General features: G+C 37.5%; 1 protein-coding gene across 3 annotated transcripts in view; it reads right to left on the bottom strand.

Moving 5' to 3' along the window:
* The window catches only part of FSTL5 (follistatin like 5), a 707698-nt gene that overhangs the window by 193749 nt on the left and 500212 nt on the right, over window positions 1-13737 (bottom strand). For all 3 annotated transcript variants that reach the window (XM_061191763.1, XM_061191764.1, XM_061191766.1), the window contains exon 7: window positions 656-776. In XM_061191763.1, the coding sequence (XP_061047746.1) occupies window positions 656-776 (121 nt within the window). The remainder of the gene's footprint in view (window positions 1-655; window positions 777-13737) is intronic.

Below are 13737 nucleotides of genomic sequence, written 5' to 3'. Positions count from 1 at the left end.
TTCATTCCAGTCACACTAGCCACCTTGCCGTTCCTACAGAAAGCCAAGAAAGTTTCTGCCTCCTTTTTGTAAACCATAGAGTAAATTAATGTATATATGTGTATGGAAATTAATTAGTGTGTATTAATGAATCATACATACAATCCTATTATCAATTCAACTAAATAACTAAAATGTGAATTAAGTCAGAAATAAAACAAAGCACTGATTGTAAGATTGATATCAGCCTACTTGGCCAATGCTCATAGCCATTAAACTAATTACTGAGATTATAAAACTTTGCAAAGTTTATAAGTTTTCTATATCACTAATAAGATCAACTAAACATCTGATCTAACTAAAATTTTTAAATGCTTAAGTTTTTCAGTTTCTGAAATTTATACCGTTGCCTCATTGTTTATATTCTAAAGTTGAAAAAATAATTTAAATTTCCTATGCTTTAATTTTCCAGTCAGAATGAATTACTCTGTAATGTTTCATGATGAGAAAAGTGGTACAAATTTATTATATTTACTTACTCACTTTTTTTTAATTGGAAAGGTTTTACATTAACAGTAAGTCCTGAAACTCAAAATGAAGCCTTCCTAGTCAACTGTGATAGTCTTTGAATACCTACTGAAGCAAAAAGCAATTAAAACACCCCCACATTTCTTACCATTAACTTGAAAGATGTGAGTCTGATAGATGTGTTCATAGCCCTCTGCATAGCAGGTGTAATTGCCCATGTGAGTTGTGGTGACCTTGGTAATATATAAGGATCCATCATCTCCAAAGTCCTATAGAAAAAAAGTAAAATTAAATAAAATTAGCTGTTTTTACTTAAAATGTATTTCAACAATTCACTTTTTAAAAAAATGTACTCAGGAACAAAGTAAATTAAAATATTGTCTTTAAATTATCAAAATGATCACTGTTAGTTCTATAAAGCTGCAAGATTTTATAGGCTGTAATTACTATTTTCTCAAGACAAGTTTTGTTTAAAAAGTATAATCTCAGTATTTATTTGAAATATATGAGCTTATATAAAATAACTGAATTTTCACATATTTATTCTAATTCAGTTTACATTTTAATGAATAAAGGTATAAAATATTTTTCTTATTTATAGCTAAAACAAATAGCTCTTAACTACATTCTTCACATTTTTAATTGTCTATTAAGTTTTATATCCTTTAATTATAGCTTTACCTAGGAAAAAAATATTAAAACAGTGTGGTTTCAGACATAAAATTTATAGCCATATCAGTAGAACAGGATTTTTTAAGCCTCCCAGAAATAATCAGTACATTAGCTAAAATAACCACGGCATTTCAAATTTATGGGGGAAAATGCATAACCATTTTAGAAAAAAAGATCAAAAAATCTTGTGCTGTTTATCAAAATCAAATCCAAGAAGCACCTCTGGAAGAGTAAAGACCAGAAAATCTTCTCTTTCATAAAGGGAATGAATACACTGGCAAAAATTGTCATAATCAACTTATTCAGAACTTCGGAAACAGACAAAGGCTCACACCAGCGCACACAGCATTACTGGAAAAAGTGGCTGAATTTCAGCAAGGACAGCGAGGCTGGTGGCTTCCCTCTCTTCAGAGCTGCCTGGAAGCCTTGGACCACCAGCTTCGTAACTCTGCTAGCAGTGAAAACTATCATCCTAGCAGACCCTGGAGAGAGAAGAATGGGTTTGAAGCTCCTCCAAGACCCCATCCTCAGAGAATCATCACAATCTGACCTACATAGCAGCTCTCTGAAAATTTCCATTTTCATGAATTCTTTTTATTTGAGCAAGACTTAGAGTTGAGTCCATATGTTTCTGACTCCATATGTTTCTGACTTTACCTATATTCACACCATGTGTATTTCTGTTAAATAGCTTCCCTCTAACTGATACTCACTACAGATTAATTACAATCAAAAAAATGACTATGGGGCTATTGAACCTGGACCTCAAAATAATGAAAATGTTCTCGCCGTCAAGAAAGAGAGAGAGAGAGAGAGAGAAGAAGAGAGAGAAGAAGAAACGGGGGAGAAGAAGAAGAATGAGAATAAGGAGGAGGAAGAGGAGAAGCAGAAAGAGGTCGGGAGGAAAGGGGAGGGAGCTTCGGGGGGGGAGGGGGAAGAGAAGGAGGGTCAGGAGGGAAGGAGAAGCATACTGTATGTTCTGGACATCAGCTTATTTAGCTGATGAATAATATTTTCTTAATGATTATCAAATAAAAGAAAATTCCTCAACATCATATTATATGAGATTGATCATACCACATTTCTGCAGCTCCCAGGGGCATCTCATGGACTTACAGGAAAAGCCTCATGCCCTGCACGTTAGGGGAGAATTTGGACATTAAACCCTAACAAGGACGTCACTGAGTGACACCAATGTGTGATAGCATCCCTGGCATCACCACGGGCTACCGTTAGAAACAGGGCTCCTGGGTGAGCACTTAGGCTAGAGAACAGAAACACCAAACAGAAAGGCCAGGCTGTCCCTCAGGTTAACATGAAGGCAGGTAGTTGACACACAGCTGGGTATAATATGAGAAAAAGCCAAACCTCTGCAGAAATCAGTTCAGGATGATTAGAGTTAAAGAAATTTTGAGAAAGACTATGAGCCAAAAATAATTCTTGATAACCTGAAATATAATAGTAAGATACCTAATGAGCATAAGGCAGACAAGCACACAGGACGTGCATGTACCAGAAAGACTCCTCACGAGCAGAACAGACCAGGGAGGCCAAATCAGAACAGAGATGAATCCCCTCACGGGACAAGAATAACTGGAAATAATCATAAAAACCCGAAGTATATCTCATATTTGTAATTATGTTTAAATTCATTTATGCCAAACTGCACATAGGTCTTTTAAAGTCTATTTTCAAATAATACTTTTTAAATTATTCATAAAACTTGAAATAAACAACTTTTCCACGTGTTTTCCTGTATAGCTACCTAGAAAGCTTGGTCCTTCCCAATCTACTATAATCCAGATTCCTTCACTGAATGATGTGAAAATTTTCCGAGAATATAACCTTGAGAATGTTTATTAAAGTATCTTATTTTGCTATCTGTGTTATTCTGTAATATGAAATCCTTTTAATGTAGATATGCTCTAAATTAACATATTGTGTGATCCCTTCTAATCTATATATCATTTCTTATTTTTTCCTCTTTCTTCCAAGTAGAAGCAAAATCTTCCACCCTCAATTTCTTTCAATACACAACTTTATAATCACCTTTTCAAACAGCATTTCTGAATAAGCAAGATAGTCTCACCACTTTGAATGAAGCATGGATTGTTTCACTATACTTATAATAAAACTCAATAAATATTTATTGAGCACTAAAATATGTCAGGCACTGTGAAAAATAATTTAAATAAATTATCAGATTTTATCCTTTAAGCAACCTTTTTAAAATGCGCTACGATTAGCCCCATTTTATATATAAGAAAACTGAAATATGTTGATGTTAAGCTTGGGCTCATCTGAGGTCACCAACTGCTATGGTCTGGATGTTTGTGTGCCCCACCCAAAGTTCATCTGTTGAAATACTAAAGCCTAATGTGATAGCGGGCCTTAGGGGGGTGATTAGGTTGTGAGGGTGGGGGCCTTAAGAACAGGATTAGTGCCCTTATCCTACAGAGATTTGAAGACATGGGAAAAGATTCTGGCTATGAATAGAGAGGGGGGCCAGCACCCAGAATATTAATGTGCTGGCACCCTGATCTTGGACTTAGCCCTAGAACTGTGAGAAATACATTTTTGTTGTTTATACCACCAAGACTTAGTCTTTTGTTATAGCAGTCCAACAGAGTAAGACACCAACCAAAGTAAGGGATCGGAGATTGGCATCCACACAAATGGTCAGACTCCAGAACTGAACCCTTGTTATTATGCAATTCTTAACCCATCTTCATCTTTCCTGATTCTCCATTATTTTAGCTAAACATAAAACTTACCTTTTGAGTTTATTTTTTTAATATGGATACATCAATCCTATGCCTTACCTCCATCCTGATTCAGCATTTCTAATCTTTTAATCTTTCATTTTCTCAGCATTTTTCCAATCTTAAATAGATTAAACTAACTGTGTGATTTTGATGCTCAGCCATGGTTGAGACTTATGTCCTTATATAACAGATGCTCCCTGAATTCGGGGACAAAATCTTGCACTTATTCGGAACCCCCATTACACCTTTATAATCTTGCTGCCAATAGATTTTCCATAAATATTTCTTCAGTGATTAAATCTTTATGAACCTCTACACCATTAAGAAGTTGCCTCAGGGCACTAATGTCTGGAAATTCAATAGAAAAAACCTAAAACGGTTTATTTTGTTGAGTTGACTACCTATATTATTTTCAAAGCAGTACATAAGGGAACTGTGGAAAAAAGGAAAATCTATAGCACACTTCTAAAATTTTGAAAATTGTATGGCTACTACTAATTGACTATAATCAGTGGTGTAAGAGTAATAATCACAATGTTTAACAACCTATAGAGGATAGGCACTGATCAGTCAGAATGTATAAGACAGTAAACATCAGGTATGACTATACCAGAATAAAACAGCTGAATTTTAGGCCTGTATTTACCCATAGGCATTTGTTATGATCCAAAAGATAAATCCCATCCATTAGAAAATGGTAAATTTCAAACTTAAGTTTATTTTCCTATTTCATATTATGTTCTTATTCATAGTTTTAAATTACATGGTCCCAGTATTACTATACTTTAAATGAGGTTTTCTATGTAATACACATTGCTTTGATATACACTGACATTAATTTCCTTTCTAATTTTGATTATGCTAGTATGCTTTTACTTTGTAATATTGTGAAAGCTATTTTCCTAACTTTATATGTGTATAAAATATATTTTCATAAAATAGCAATAAAAGTAATTTAAGCAAGCATCTACATATTGAAATTCACAAAAAATACCATTATCTCATAATTTATGTGATTTTCTAAAAATTATGGAAGATTCTCACTAGTCCATTTTCTTAGATATTTAATCTATCATCAATAAAAAACACAGTGAAGTATAAAATTAAATAATATAAATCCGATTTGGTAAATTCATTACTTTTAATACCTTTTTTCCTAAAGTAAAGAATTTCATGTATCAATTGAAAGAAATACAATAGAAAAGTAAACTAATATGAATTGAAATTTTTTTCCAAATTGATAAGCAAACAAAAAGTCAAGCAACTGCATTCTTTGGTAGAAAAACAAAATTATGAAAACTATGTGCAACAATATTATTTGATGGTATATGTAAACAGTTAGACTAATTATATTTTATTTCACTTGAGAAAATAACCCTGGCAAAAGTTTCCATTAATATAATATAATAGTAATAAAAATAAGTAAAAATATCAATCACTTTTATAGAACAACTCTTCAAAATGTTTTACATATATGCTGAGTCAGATTTGCCCAGAAGCTGATAGAGTTTAAGTTTCAGAGCCCCTCATCTGTACAAGCCCTTTCCAAGGGCCTGGAATGTGTTTACATGGTCATATATTTCTGTAAAATTTAGAAATATATTTATAATTTTCTGCGACTTCTTTTCTTATTTTAATTAATATCCTATTTTATAGCTAATTGTTATTTATAATTTGTATCCTATTTCTTAAATAGAACACCTTCAATATGTAGGTACTTTAAAACATCAAGATCTATATAACTTTGAAATATATTAATTAACCACATTATTTATATTTTGACAATATGTTTTACACACAAAGAAACAGAAGTCAGAAGAGTTAACTTTTCTGTGGAGGCTAATAAGTTAATGATACAATATTCAGAACTAGGCTGTCTGGCTCTGCTTCTGAAGGTCCACACTTACAGACCCAGGTGTTTACATGGATGGATCTCCAAGCTCAATGTCACATATATATAGAATGCAGTATGGCTCAATTTACATAAAGTTCAAAACAGGCAAAAATAATCTGCGTGTTTTAGAGACAAATACATTTATGGTAAGAATAAAAAGAACTGGTTAACATACGACTCATGGTAGGAGTTATATCTAGAGTAGAAGGAAAATATAGTGGGGAAGAGCCTACAAGGGCTTCAAGTGTGTTTGTCATGTTATAGTCTTAAATGAGTATTGAGTCTATAATTATCCACATATTATTTTACTTTAAATTGTACCTATCTTATAGATACCCTCAGGCATGGGTAATATTGAAATATAAAAAGAAATTCAATAAAAAATCTGCTAGACATTAAATTGTGTATCTCGAAGTACATAGCTTCCCCTAAGTATATATATCAATAGAAGTCTCAAAGTCTCTTTCTCATTACTTTAAATAGACTGGAATTGCACTTCTTGATTTAATGGAATAAAAATAAAACATTTAGATTTTAAACTATATTTTTGTGTATTTCAAAAGAGAATAAATCCTTATTTTGGTTTTCTTAAAAATATTTTTAACATAGTAACCAAAGGTACCCGGAATCCTGGTAACTTTTATGGAATTGGTTAATTAATGACAAGTATTACAGAGTTCTGGCTCCATTTTAGGATAGGTAGATGGAAAGAGTGTTATCCAAACAAGAAGAAGCTGGGCAATCTGCAAAATCACCCTGTTCTTGAGCCCATCAGTGCGCTGACTTTGAAAGGCAATAATGAAAGTAAAATCTGAGGAAAGCTGGAGTGAGCCTCCAGACAGACAAGACACAGGCAATCACTCACGTCTAACAGAGCACTGGAAGGAAACAAGGCGGCCGTTCAAACAGGTACAAAAGATATCAACTAACTTCTTAAGGAACTGCTAAAAGCTGAGCAGCCACAGTTGTGAGAGTACAGAGCCCTGAGAGCACAGACACCAGCGGTCCCTTCTCCATGGACCCCACTCTTTGCTTCTGAAAAGTCTGGGGTCAGGAGAGAGCTGAGAAAGCATCCCTCAGGTAATGGCGCTGCTGAGGGAGAAAACAATTCTTACCTGGATCCTTCTCCCCAGTGGAGCAAAGTCTTAAGCTGCTGAAAAAAAAAGGCAGCAAATCCTGTCAGTTTCAGTGGGTGAAAACTGACAGAGCTTGGGAAAAGGAGAGAAGCAAGAAATCCTCCTAGTTTCAGAGAATTAAAGATCCTTTACCACTGGAGGCAGGGTAGCATCATGGAGAAAACCTGGCTCAAAAGACTCAGAGACACATGAGCTGCCTAAGGCTGATGCTGAATGAGGAACATGTACAAAGCTTCGCTCCTCACCACCCAGGCTAGCGAGGATCGAAAAGCCAGCAACAGCGGACTAACAGAGGGACAAGAGCATGGAGAGACAAAGGTGCAGGCTCACAGGGAGCACCTAAAACTGAGGGTGGACGAAGCACCACCTGGGAGATGCTCAGATATCCCATCAGTCTGGTTCTTACCCTAACCACAAGGTGGCGCTGAAGAAACCGAGGCTGGCGGCGCACTGAAGGTAATCACAGCAACCAATAAAACTGAAACGCAGCACAGCCCCTCATTAAAGGCCACGCAGAGAAAGAGGCATGCTTATTTCCAGACATGAATACTATCTACCTTGGTCTCTGCTACCCTACACAGAGTATGTACATTTCAATGAAAAGTTATGAGACATAAAAAATGGAAAGGAAAAATAATCCACTGTTGAGAGACAAAACAAACAGAGGATTTAAAATAACTATGATTAATACGTTACAAGCTCCAGTGGAAAGACTTGAAGACATTCATGAATAGATGGGTCATTTCAGCAGAGAAATGGAAACAATAAGCAAATGGCAAAGGGCATGCTGGAAATAAATGTACCCTCCCCACAGTAGCAGAGATGAAGCATGACTCTGCCAGGATCATCAGTAGACCTGACACATCCAAGGAAGGCCTCGGTGAACTTGAACATAGGTCAATAGACAGTACTCGGATGGAAACAAAAGAGGAAATTATTGAAAACAATTTTTTTTTTTTTATAAATTTATTTATTATTTATTTATTTATTTTTGGCTGCATTGGGTCTTCGTTTCTGTGCGAGGGCTTTCTCTAGTTGCGGCAAGTGGGGGCCACTCTTCATCGCGGTGCGCGGGCCTTTCACTATCGCCGCCTCTCTTGTTGCAAGGCACAGGCTCCAGACGCGCAGGCTCAGTAGTTGTGGCTCACAGGCTTAGTTACTCCGCGGCATGTGGGATCTTCCCAGACCAGGGCTCAAACCCGTGTCCCCTGCATTGGCAGGCAGATTCTCAACCACTGCGCCACCAGGGAAGCCCGAAAACAATTTTGAAAGAACAGAGTATCCAAGGCATGTAGGACGATATTAGTCTAAAATATATTTAATTGAAATCCCGGAAGGAAAAGGGAGAGAATGGGGAGAAAACATTTGAAAATGAATGGTCTAGAATTTTCCACAAATAAGAATTATAAAATAATCTAGAAATATATTCATACTGCTGAAGACCAAAGGTAAAGAGAAGTATTAAAGTCTGTCAGAGAAAAGTACATAATCATCTTCAGGAAATGGAAAGTCTCCCAGGTTTTTGAGACCAGGTATAACCAGAGTAAAGGTATCAACATGCCTGACAAAAATTATTTACCATTTAGAGGAGTGAACATCTACCAAAGAGGTTAAGAAAAATCAGAGAAGGGAGGTAACAATGTCAAATCTCCAGCATAAAGTATACTTTTCCTGGCTAGGAGAAGTTGGGTCACCCAGTCATCTATAGCTTTATTGTAAAAATTAATAAATCAATTAATTGTATGAGCATATATAAATAACAAGTAAATACAATTTTTAAAAAATAACCAGATTTTGATGTTACTATCATTTTATCAGTGATAAAACTAACCATTTCTTGATATTTGTACTCAAATAATATTCATTTCTGATGATTTTCTTTTCAGTAGCATTTGCTTCTTACTTTCAACGTAATTTCGATCATTATCTTTCCAATATCTTCTTAGGTAGATTTTACTATTCCGTTGCGTTTAATATTCATTGATAGATATTTTAAATATCAGGGATTAAATTGGCAAATAATATTATGCAAAACCCACTCAGCATTACTACCATGAATCAACAGTCTTGAATCAGAAGAACTCTGGGACCCTGAAGAAAGCAAGCACATCATTCAGGAACTAATCAAGAGTCAGGAACCACACGGTAATCTGAACATGGAAATTTTAACTGGAACTATTAACGTAACAGGGAATTGTCTACTAACAAATAAAGGATAATATAAAGAACATAGGAATAACAGATTTAGGAGCAACCAGAACCCCTAGGGATGAGATTGTGAACCCAAGGGAGAGACTCCTTTCCTTCACTGTGGACACCCAGACCTCTTTGTAGAGGGAAGGTGGGTGTATCTCTGGCTCATTGGAGAGTAGAGAAATTCGCAGAGGCTGCAAAGCCTCCGCAGCAGTACAGAGGCATCCTGCTGGAAACGCCCACTGAGAAGCCACTGTGGCATTGCTGGAGGAATCTGCCCACGGGGACTATCCTGAGTTGCTATAAATCAGGCACTTTTGGAGCCAAGGAACTGGAGGATCTGTGTGCTCTGCTGAAGCCTAGGTACTAAGAAATGTGCACATAGTGCAGGAGCCTGTCTAGAAAAACACATCAGACTTGGAAGAGAAACTCCTTTCTTACTCCAGTGTCTCTTTGTTACCCTCTACACACAAAGCATGCCGTCTGCCACAGGAGAAACATGCACAGGGTCCAGATATACTATTCTAGGGTATTCATTTAAGAGTGATTTGCAGCAGAGAAGTGATGTGTCAATAACTGGTACATCAAATTTTAATGTCTCTCCAGAAAAATGCCAATTTAGAAAAGGAAATATCAGCTATCTGGTCTACTGCAAGCCACATGATTTGCACTACGCACATTTTCTATTCTAATCATTTGCCAATAATAAGGGAAAAGAAAGAGAAAATGCACAGAGAATAAATTCAAAAGTATCTTAGATCTGGTTACATCAGTGTTTTCAATTTCCGAAAACTCACCAAGCTGTAAAGCTAAGGTTTATACACCTGTCTTTATCATTTTTAAATTTCAATAAAAACTGTTAAAATAAGCCATACACGTTGCAAAGTTTAATTTCTGATGACATAGCTTGTACATAGCACTCCATAGAATCCATGTATTTAGCCCTATTGACACACTTATTTCTTTATGTTGTAATTGCCTATTTAACTGCAATGACTCTGAATTGAAAATAATTTTATTTCCAGGCTCTAAATAAAGGTTTTTTCAAAAGAAATAATTGAAGAATGAGCTTATTTTGGAAGTAAAGACTTGTCAATCATTCAAAATATGTTTTTTCTATGACTTCTTACAGGTTCCTAGTTTATCTCTAAATGAAGGTAATTGTCATTATAAATGCAATCAGAAAGCTGACTCCAACAGTACTAATTACTTTATGTCAAAAATCAAATGCCCCCCATTTCATTCACTAAGTTCTTTTTTTAAAAAAAATGACATATATTTGATTTCTATTACTTTCAGGTGTATAGCATAGAAATTTAACATTTTTATAGATTACACTTCATACAAAGTTATTATAAAACATTGACTATATTCCTTGTGCTGTACATTAGATCTTTGTAACTTATTTATTTTATACATAGTAGCTGGTACTCCTTAATCCTCTTCACCCATTTTGCCCCTTCCCCCATCCCTCTTTCCTCTGGAAACCACCAGTCTGTTCTCTGTATCCATGAGTCTGTTTCTGCTTTGTTATATTTGTTCCTTTATATTATTTTTTTAGATTCCACATATAAGTGAAATCATGCCCTTCAATGAAATTTAGTTGGAGAGCCAATCTTGCCCCCAAACTGAAAATTGAACTCTCTTCACCCTTCAAGGGAGAATCATTCCCTGTCTTAGAAGACAGGTCTTTCCAACAGCATTGTTAACAAATGAATCACCTTTTGCGGTGGACAGATTTCATTGATGGTCTCAATTAATTCTTTTCCAAGCCATGCCATTTGCTTTGTAACTTTCTAGTCTTCCCTTTGACTGTGGACTTTTCTATGTTACATGCTCTGGCCAAAGCGATGTTAGCAAATGTGATGCAAGCAGAGAAGTGAAGAAAGGAAAGTGCACTTCTGCTTGCCCTGTTCGTGACATGGCCTGCTGTCTCCTGGATGCTCACCATCAACATGAGAACGAGTGCTCACCAGCCTGGTGGCAGGTGGGAGTCCACGCGAAGCAGAGCTGCATCACCTCAGCTGAAGCTACCAGAGGCTGGTCAGTTCAAAGCATACCCTTAAGCTTGTTACACAGGAGTGGGAACACTCAGCCAAACCAGCCCGGTTCAATCCAGAGCAGCAGGCGCCCCAAGCTGACCCAAAACTTTGCAAAAAGTAATGAATTGTTGTGATTTTAAGTCACTAAATTTTGGAGTAATGTGTCATGGAGCAATATCTAGCTATTTCTATAACTTTTTACCTCTGGCTAAAGTTTTCTCTCTCGATGATTTTTAAAAATTTTTTAGAATGTTGTTTTGTTTTCTTAAGAAATAATATTCATAGCACTTCACTGGAGCTATTGCACAGGCAAACTAAATTGAGAATCAAAAAGAGCACTGAGATTCTTATACGAGGTGGTCACTTGGATTTCTCAATAGCTAGAGACCATTTTTCTTCATACCAGCAAGAGAGATTGTGAATCCAAATTGCATTACAACTAAAATACAGAATATTACGTACCATGAACTTTTTGGGTTACTTGGGAAGAGTTAAAAGCTTAAATTTAAAATCTACAAATGTTGAGTCCACCAAATGATATAATTGGTAAACAATAAGAATTATATTTTATAAATTGTTTTTGGACCTAGAAATTATCATACTAAGTGAAGTAAATCAGACAAAGACAAATATTATATGATATCACTTAATGCAGAATCTTAAAGATGATACAAATGAACTTATTTACAAAACAGAAACAGACTCACAGGCAAGAAAACAAACTTCTGTTACCAAACGGGAAAGGCATGGGTGGGGGAACAGGGGATAAATTATGAGTTTGGGATTAACATATATACACTATTATATATGAAATAGATAACCAACAAGGTCCTATTGTATAGCACAGGGAACTATATTCAATATATTGTAATAACCTGTAATGGAAAAGAATCTGAAAAAGAATATGTATATATGTATGTATAAATCGCCTCTTAACTAATCACAAAGAAAAAGATATAATTGATGTTGAGGACGTGAATAAAGCCAGCTGATTTTTATTCTGCTCCTAAACTTAAATAATTTTCAACTCTCCAATTCAGTGTTTGCATATGTATATGAATCACTTTGCTGTACACCTGAAACTAACACAGCACTGTAAATTAAAGTCTATGGTAGGAGAAGATGGCGGAAGAGTAAGACGCGGAGATCACCTTCCTCCCCACAGGTACATCAGAAATACATCTACACGTGGAACTGCTCCTACAGAACACCTACTGAACACTGGCAGAAGACCTCAGACCTCCCAAAAGGCAAGAAACTCCCCACGTACCTGGGGAGGGCAAAAGAAAAAAGAAAAAACAGAGACAAAAGAATAGGGACAGGACCTGCGCCAGCGGGAGGGAGCCGTGAAGGAGGAAAGGTGTCCATACACCAGGAGCCCCTTCGCGGGCGGAGACTGTGGGTGGCGGATGGGGAAGCTGCGGAGCCACGGAGGAGAGCGCAGCCACAGGGGTGCGGAGGGCAAAGCGGAGAGATTCCCGCACAGAGGATCGGCGCCGAGCAGCACTCACCAGCCCCAGAGGCTTGTCTGCTCCGCTGCCGGGGCGGGCGGGGCTGGGAGCTGAGGCTCGGGCTTCGGTCGGATCGCAGGGAGAGGACTGGGGTTGGCGGCGTGAACACAGCCTGAAGGGGCTAGTGCACCACGGCTAGCTGGGAGGGAGTCCAGGAAAAAGTCTGCAGCTGCCGAACAGGCAAGAGACTTTTTCTTACCTCTTTGTTTCCTGGTGCACGAGGAGAGGGGATTCAGAGCGCCGCCTAAACAAGCTCCAGAGATGGGCGCGAGCCGCGGCTATCAGCGCGGACCCCAGAGACGGGCATGAGACGCTAAGGCTGCTGCTGCCGCCACCAAGAAGCCTGTGGGCGAGCACAGGTCACTCTCCACACCACCCCTCCCGGGAGCCAGTGCAGCCCGCCACTGCCAGGCTCCTGCGATCCAGGGACAACTTCCCTGGGAGAACGCACATCGCACCTCGGGCTGCTGCAACGTCACGACGCCTCTGCCGCCGCAGGCTCGCCCCGCCTCCTCCGTACCGCTCCCTCCCCCCGCCTGAGTGAGCCAGAGCCCCCAGTCAGCTGCTCCTTTAACCCCGTCCTGTCTGAGCGAAGAACAGACGCCCTCAGGCGACCTACACGCAGAGGCGGGTCCAAATCCAAAGCTGAACCCCGGGAGCTGTGCGAACAAAGAAGAGAAAAGGAAATCTCTCCCAGCAGCCTCAGGAGCAGCGGATTAAATCTCCACAATCAACTGGATGTACCAGTATCTGTGGAATACCTGAATAGACAACGAATCATCCCAAATTGAGGAGGTGGACATTGGGAACAAGATATATTATTTTTTCCCCTTTTCTTCTTTTTGTGAGTGTGTATATGTATGCTTCTGTGTGAGATTTTGTCTGTATAGCTTTGCTTTCACCATTTGTCCTAGGGTTCTGTCCGTCCGTTTTTTTTTTTTTTTTTACTTAAAAAAATTTTTTTTTCTTAATAATTATTTTCTATTTTAATAACTTTATTTTATTTTATTTTATTTT

The sequence above is a fragment of the Eubalaena glacialis genome, chromosome 5 (genome assembly GCF_028564815.1).
Source record: "Eubalaena glacialis isolate mEubGla1 chromosome 5, mEubGla1.1.hap2.+ XY, whole genome shotgun sequence".
In the NCBI taxonomy this organism is placed as follows: domain Eukaryota; kingdom Metazoa; phylum Chordata; class Mammalia; order Artiodactyla; family Balaenidae; genus Eubalaena; species Eubalaena glacialis.
Note: the sequence above shows the minus strand (reverse complement) of the source record. Positions and strands in the feature narration are given on the sequence as shown.